Genomic DNA, 7,921 nt, shown 5'->3' with positions numbered 1-7,921 from the left:
CAAATTTTATCTAAAGGGTCTCCAGCATACCAGAACAACCCCTGAACAGATAACAAAATACTACAGTATCCACAAAAATCTAAAAACAATCATGTATGTGTTTCACACACACACACACACACACACACACACACGTCCATAATAAAAAAATCTGACTGTTAAGTAACTTTCACGTTTTCTCCAAATCAGGTTACAGGACTTTCTCTCTCTCATTCAAACAAATTTCAAAACAAGGGGCTCCAGGTTACTGGACTGAGCTTCTTTTGCATTGCAGTACATCTCACTTTATCCAACATGTTTCACTTTGCCAAAAGAAAACAGGTGCAACAGATCTATAGAACACCACATCATATGGTCGACCCCCATGTCTCTACTCAAGTCTGTTTTCTGTGCGTGCGTGTGTGTGTGTGTGCGTGCGCGCGTGCGTGTGTGTGTAGATGGGCAAAGCCCCACCCTCAGTGAAACACACAATCAGGCAGCAGAGGAGAGGAGAGAAAGCTTTCAGAGAGCACAACTGTAAATGACAGATTCTCACAGCGAGCCGAAATGAACGAGTGCACCAAGAGTAGCTAAATAACATATAAAAAAATATTTTGTTTCTTTCTTTCTTTCATGGGGGCTGGCGGTCCTGTTGGGGGGTGGGTTGCATGTGTGTAAATTTGATCAGCACAGAATTGGATACATCTGACACTGACTGACCGGTCACTGGTCATGCCCGGTCAGACTGAAAAACAGCCAAAGACACCTGTGTTTTTGAGAAGCAGACATGCTCACGCGCTTATGCCTCTCATAGGGACAGGCAAAGGCATGTTTAACGAGACAGTCCCACCATCGCGCCCCCAAAACCCCTGAGATTTGTTACCTGCAAAACAAGGTGTGTCCACCTCTCCAGTGTCAGCCTCCCCTCTGTTCTGAAGCTGATGGTCAGAGGAGTCTGACTGCCGGACTGACTGTACCGCAGGGTGACCGCCGGCTCCGACACCGTCACAGAAAAAAACAAGTGCTCCCCCGAGCTCTTCTCCAGCAGCATCCTGAGGGAAAGAAACACACACACACACACACACACACACACACACACACACACACACACACACACACACACACACACACACACACACACACACACACACACACACACACACACACACACACACACACACACACACAAACATAAAATAAACATTTCAGCAGCAAAAGACAGTCCAGACGGGTCGTTTGAATATTTGTCAGTGATAAGTTGTTATAACTTGACTCAGAAAACAGGAGCACCCATGGAGACGAGCGGCACTACACGCAGTCCCTCATTCTGACATTTACACATGGAATATCAATATTTTACATGACTGCTAGCTTTCAGCTGCTACACTGGGTGCAGACACAGACACACACCCTCCACGTGTCATATTAACCACCATCACTGACATTTTATGGGAAATCATGGCTTTTATGAACCCAGAGCCGCATACCCTATAAATCACACATAGATGTACGTATGCATGAGGGAAAGACCATATGTATGTATGTCTGCACATGCACGTGTGCCTGTGGGAGAGACAAACAGGAAAACAGACTAACCGTGTGAAGACGAAGACAGTCAGTGCAAGAAGAAAGTAAATATGAGTAGGTTACTTAAAAAAAACAAAGAATTGTGATTTCGTGGACTGAAAATGCTTTTTGTGTGAAGTGTTTGAACCTTTGATATACATGAGAATGCTGATTTAATTCAGGGCTGCAGCTAATCATTATTGCCATTATTGATTAACCTGCATACATTAATCATTTACTTGATAAAATGTACTTCATAGAGACCAAGTTAACTAAACTAAAGTGCAAAAATATTCAGTTTTCTATAATAGAAGACAAAGAAAACCAGCAAATGCAGATGTTTTAAAAAACTTTTGCATCTCTCTCTGAAAATAGTATGCATACTTCAACGATTAATGAGTGGCAAATGATTTTTTTTGGCTTAAATGTTACAGCACACCATATTTGATTATTTGAGGTAAGGTGATAGTTGGGGAAAAGACAACTTGACAACTTTCAAATGAAGCACAATAATGATAATTATGATTTGTCCACATAGGAAAAGTCCAGAGCATGCAACCAACCTGCAATAAGTCTATTTATAACGAGAATCCTAAAAACAACATAAATAGAACTTCATAATCAGTTTCTGGTTGTGATGCCATGTTATAGTAGATATCAGGGTTTGTAAGAACAGGTGGCTGGCTCTGTTCATTGTTCAGAGGAGGGGGGGAAGTGAAATCACAGAGAGAGGGGGAGACAAAGAGAGAGGGGTGAGGAGAGATGGACAGAGGTGAGGATAGAGACCTCCTTTCATCTGGCTGCTTTGATGGCAGCCACGATCGTCTCTACAACAAAAGACTGATAGCCAATGACAGCAACAGAACGAGAGCAAGGGAGAGAGAGGGGGAGAAATATTCCCTCCATTCAGATGCATTCAGCCATACAGGTGTCATGTTCGGCAGACCAAGACAACAAGACTTGTCTGTCATCCGAATCCCCAGACAGACAACTTCACAAACAAAATCACAGCATGAAACTTAAAGGAGAGATTTGATCCCTGTCTGATTCTCCTCCTTCGAGTTAAACTGAACTGACAGCAGCATTTAAACTTAACATCCAGTGAGTTCCTACAACACACATTCAACCTGTCTTTCTTCAGACTTGTCACCACTGTGAAGTTAACGTTTCCTTTCAGCACACTGCCTAATATGTGAATGGTGACAGACTTTATCTCATGAAAGACCAACAAAACCGTGACAGCTTACTTTAAATGTTTGTTTAATCCACAAACATGAAATTATTTTCTCGCCGAGCCTTTCCTTGTTTGTCCACATTCGGCCGACCATTTCTGATCATATCAAAAGACAGTCTAATGAAATTTCATGACATAACTTTCCCGCTAAAGTAATTTATGGCAGCTTATCTGTTTTGTTTTGTTTTGTTTTGTTTTGTTTTGTTTTGTTTTGTTTTGTTTAGGTCTTTGGTTTGACACAACATCTCATTGCGCAATAGACATGCCAACTCAACATAAATACAGCAGCTGGTCAAGGTCCAAGAAAGGAAAACAAAACAAGACTAGGCAAATCAAAATAACAAATAAATAAATAACTAAAGAAGGCATTCAATAAATGTTCAAGACCAAAAAGGTGTAGGCTGAAGCATAGCTTATTTCACCTACCCTTTTACAAAACAGGTTATATTGCAATCTACTGTTTCATTTATATTAACAAATAAACAAAGTCAAAAAAAAAGAAAAGAAAAGAAAAGCTCTTCAACAGAGAAGGCCCCACAGCTCATAGTTCTAATTTGAATAAGTTGCTCATCCTGCTTTTAAGTATTTTTTTAAATGTATAAATTGTTCTACACATTTTTAGATCATTTTCAAGATTATTCCACACGTTGACTGCTGTTACAGTTGTACATCTTTGTTTTATGTTGGTTCTGATTTTAGTCTTTGTAAACATACATACCCCTCTGAAGTTGTAATAACTTTGTCTTTTTTGAACATTTTCTGAATACAGTGGGCAGCATGTTGTTATTAATTTTGAACATAAGCTGTGCAGTTTTAAAGTCCACCAGTTCTTTGAATTTAAGTTCATATGTACTTATAAATAACTGGTTGGTTGGTTGCTTATAATCTGCTCTGTCAATAAATTACATTGATTTTACACATTAAAGTCTGTTTACAGGTCTTGGAGAGGACCACTGAACAGCGCTGCATAAAGCCTTTTGAGTCTCCCGAGGGAGCTGTATGAAGTCTAATGTCTTCAAGTGATGTCACTTGAATCAGCATCAGTTTGAATAAATCTGGTGGTGTGGAAATAGAAAGAAGTAAGCTTGACCAGACATCTGATTTCCTAATCTCTTTTTGAAGCTACATTAGCCACTGCTAGAAAAACACGTCCAAATCTCTGACCAAACTGTCAGTGGTCGAGGTGCATTGTGGGTAATGTAGGCTCCAGGACGATATCTGTGGTTCTGGTGCATCAAAAGCAACAAATAAACCAGCAAATACAAACCAAGACATCACGCACATTGATTCTATTTTTAGTATCTTGACAAAGCACCCCGTGTTGTTCAAGCAATCTACTTTCAGTGTTGCTGTACGCTGGAGGAGATAGTGTTGCCAAGCAAAGCCAACTGATCTGTCTTTGTGTGTGCATGTGCCTTGTGTGTATGCATGTGATTGCAAGCTGATCTGAGTGTGTGTAACACCATGCCAGCGCTGCCTGAAACATACCAGCACACTCTCATCCCCTATCTCTCACACACATGTCTAAGTAGGACAGGACAACCAGTTGCTGGTCAACATTTCCTGATGGTGAAACTGACCTGACCAGACCTGACCTGGTTGCTACTTGTTATTAGATCAAAATCGTAGAGTGTTTCTTGCAACGAGCTACATTTCATCAGGGGCACAGGATAATTGGAGTACTCACACTGCACAGAGCAGAAACAGAAAATACTCTTCAGCATCAACCAAAGTTAGCAACAGTCTCCCAGACTGGCAGTAACAACGCTCTGGAGAATTTGCAGCCTTATAAGAGGACTAAATCTTAAGTGTGGATGCATTACATGAACTTGATAATAGCTTGTCAGCAATGCAAACTGAAGCCTTCAGCGTTAGCAACTCTTGTAAAAACAGCAAACCTAACTTTGAAATCAGTGTGAAATCAACTAAACTTGTCAGTCCAGACCTTCCATTCATTATCTGTCCACCAGACATCCCCACCTGCTGCCAACCTCTACAGGCAGGAGAAAGTGTGGTTTTCACCTGGTCTGACTGCCTTTCCTTTGCAAACTGTTAACCTGCTTTTTCACTCTCAAAGACCTTTTTTCTCTGGCCCCTGAGTCAGCTCTTGGGTATCTGATTTGTGATCCAGTGTTAAGGAGCACAGCTGAATGAGACACAGCATATTTCTAACCAGGAAATGTGAGCTGTCAGCTGGAGACCAACAACTGTTGGAGCTATCAGCCATTTCTCCATCCAGCTCAGCGTTAACAAAGCTTGATAGATGTAACATGATGTTTTTATTGTTCTAACTGGCTGCGCCAAACAAAACTGGGAGGCCTGACATGTCTTTGCTCATCTTTCTCACTGAGGTCAGAATCTATCCATCAGTTATATCTTCCACTTTTCCCTGGCTAATATAGAATTTCACACAATTCTTGAAGCATTTCCAGTGATGGTCACAGGCTGTGATGAATAAAGTTTCAAAGCAAAATCTGAGATCAACTTCAAAATTACTGAACTGTCATTCACACAGAGAAACCAACAACTGGCTGTCATGTACACTCATACATCTGACCTTTGCTTCATTGCACAGGAAATGAAATGAGAAAAAATAGGTCATTTAAATGTATTTTTGTGTGCAGATACAGAGCAATGCACAGTTTATGTACTGTAAGATATACAACTGACAAAAATGTAACTCACATCTCTTCAGGACGACTTGGTTTTATCCACAGTGCCAGGGTGAGGGAACCCAACGCTCCTAGTTTCTGTGAGGGGGGAGAGGCCAGACATCCATCCTGGATTGGCCGAAACAGCATGCTACTGGATCCACCAGAAGCCCCCTCTGAACTGGCAGAGGTTCTGCTTTCTGTCTGAGTCCCAGGACGAACATCGTTACTGTCTTCAGTTACACAGTTACCCCTGGTGGAATAAAGTTTGGATATGTCAACACTGTCTCTCAAATGGACCATAAAAAGTGTTTTCTATCCATTTCAAATCAGTTTAGATCTAATATGGTGTCACTAAAATTATTTTACAAGTTTTTTTTACTTATTTTGCATGGATTGAAAGGTCAGAGGTCATTTATGCTGCAGCAGTCTAAACACACTTAATTTCATTAATATGAATTTGATGTACCTGTGTGCAGGCAGCAGCAGTGGGGCATACGGAGGTGTGGAGGATCTATAGGGACACTCCTGGACACAGAAGGCCTGATAACATGTCATCAGCTCAGGCTGGGAGGACGGCGACTGACAGTAGGCGCTCCGCTCTGGAACCCCACAGGTGGACCGAGCCGGAGAGGTGGACACGGGTTTGAAGGCAGCAATGTTCTCCATTCTTGGGAAATTTCCCTGAGAATCAAGACGGTTTAAGAAGTATTATCCTTCTAATTAATGTTGGTCTCTTGCTACTTTTGCTTATTTGTGACGGCAGCAGCCTAAGATGTTTGGATACAGTAATGGCCTATGATGAAATTTTTATCAATTTGCAGAATCTAATTCAACTTGCTATAAAATGAAGCAGCCAGTGGGTTGTAGGAAATGCTTATAATACAGCATATTTCATTTTGTGGCGAAATCCATGACCATCACACACACACACACACACACACACACACACACACACACACACACACACACACACACACACTATATGCTATAAAAAATATCAATAACTATAAAACAGCCAAATTTGGAAATATTTGTTGCATGAACATGAACTCATTTGAAGCTTCCAGCAAACCATTTTTACAGAAGACGCACTGACATGTCGCAGTAGGAAAAGCAAAAGTGTAAATAAAAAAATGAATGATCGCTGAATTTCATTGGCTGCGTCAGTACCAGGGACCTGGTATTGTGCTCACAGGCACACAACAGTCATCATTAATGTTAGCAGTAGTAATACCTGTGATTTTCACACTATGACGAGTCAAAATGTCTGCTGTGAAAAGGCCTATTTTGCCAATCAACAAATAATTCATATCCAACTCATCAACTGGCTCTAAAAGCCACTCTTACCTGTGCTGAAGCAGCTTCTGGACACAGGCTGAAGAGGAGGAGAATTAACCAGAGGAAGATATGATGCCACCTCACCCCTTTCATCATGTTTTTCCCTCTCTTCACTTCTCCTTCAGTGATGTTTTTCAGGTAAAATGGCCGAGGAGAAACCAGCCAACTCTTCCTTGTCGCCATCCTTCCGTCTTCTTGCTTGATTTCACCTTCTGTTTCTGCGGCTGACAGTATCCCAGAGATGTCTGTCTTGCTCTTGTGGCTTCCTTCCACAGATTCCCTCCCACTTTTTAGGTCTGTTCTAACTTCCTTGTTGCATTTATTCCTTAAGTTACACGGCTCCTCTCTCCTTCCTCTATTCATCCTCTCCCCGCTGACTCCTCTCCCCCATGTTTGCCACCTTCTTTTCGCTTTCTCTCCCTTTGCTCTTCCCTCATCGTCTCTATGCTCAGTCCATCTCTGGCCTTTAACCCCACCAGATACCAGACTCGGATTCTCCGAGGGGTGCGGCGTGGTCTGAGGTTCTAGAATCTCAGACAGGGGTTCTGGAACATTTCCGGAGGCAAAGGGATGTTCAAGAACCTGGATTTCTTTCGGAAGCCTTCCAGCGGCGCTTGAATAAGTGATGACTGTCATGGTTTCATGGTTCCAGGGTTACAGGGGCATTTTTTACAGGCCAGTGGCCCTGGGGTGAGGCTACGAAGCTTAGCTCTCTGTTACACTGTCTCTGTCCCTCGCATACACACCCACACCCACACACAAACCACAACCAAAGCCTTCACATGATAGGTAGGATTTCACAATCTAGAGAGGGAAAAGAGAGAAGGAGAGAAGGAAAGAGAGACGTGGTCAGACCAAAATCCAACATGAGACAAATCTGAGGGGAGTGAAATGCCATGCAGGCTATTCCCTAGCCAAAGCCCACACTATCATGTACAGCTTGATGGAGGCGCAGCTCAGCTGATACTGCTACATTGCTTTCCCCTTTTCTTCATTTTCCATTGAATTAAACATGCCCTTTTTCCTCTGGCATCTGGCCTCCAGGTTTTTATCCAACTGAACGGGTTTTCACATAAGTTTGTTGGAAATTGAGGCTTAGGCCAAAGCTCTCTTCATTACAATACTTATCAGCTTCAATTTCACATTTTGA

At 42.0% G+C, this 7,921-nt stretch overlaps 1 protein-coding gene across 1 annotated transcript in view; it reads right to left on the bottom strand.

Moving 5' to 3' along the window:
* Positions 1 to 7,424, bottom strand: part of ush2a (Usher syndrome 2A (autosomal recessive, mild)) — a 192,936-nt gene extending 185,512 nt beyond the window's left edge. The window contains exons 1-4 of the mRNA XM_070986267.1: positions 6,781 to 7,424; positions 5,900 to 6,114; positions 5,465 to 5,683; positions 863 to 1,031 (exon numbers count right to left, since the gene is read on the bottom strand). Of these exons, the coding sequence (XP_070842368.1) occupies positions 863 to 1,031; positions 5,465 to 5,683; positions 5,900 to 6,114; positions 6,781 to 7,407 (1,230 nt within the window). The 5' untranslated portion in view covers positions 7,408 to 7,424. The remainder of the gene's footprint in view (positions 1 to 862; positions 1,032 to 5,464; positions 5,684 to 5,899; positions 6,115 to 6,780) is intronic.
* Between the last annotated feature and the right edge of the window lie 497 nt (positions 7,425 to 7,921).

Source organism: Chaetodon trifascialis, chromosome 1, assembly GCF_039877785.1.
Source record: "Chaetodon trifascialis isolate fChaTrf1 chromosome 1, fChaTrf1.hap1, whole genome shotgun sequence".
NCBI lineage: Eukaryota > Metazoa > Chordata > Actinopteri > Chaetodontiformes > Chaetodontidae > Chaetodon > Chaetodon trifascialis.
This window is presented reverse-complemented; position numbering and strand designations above follow the sequence as displayed.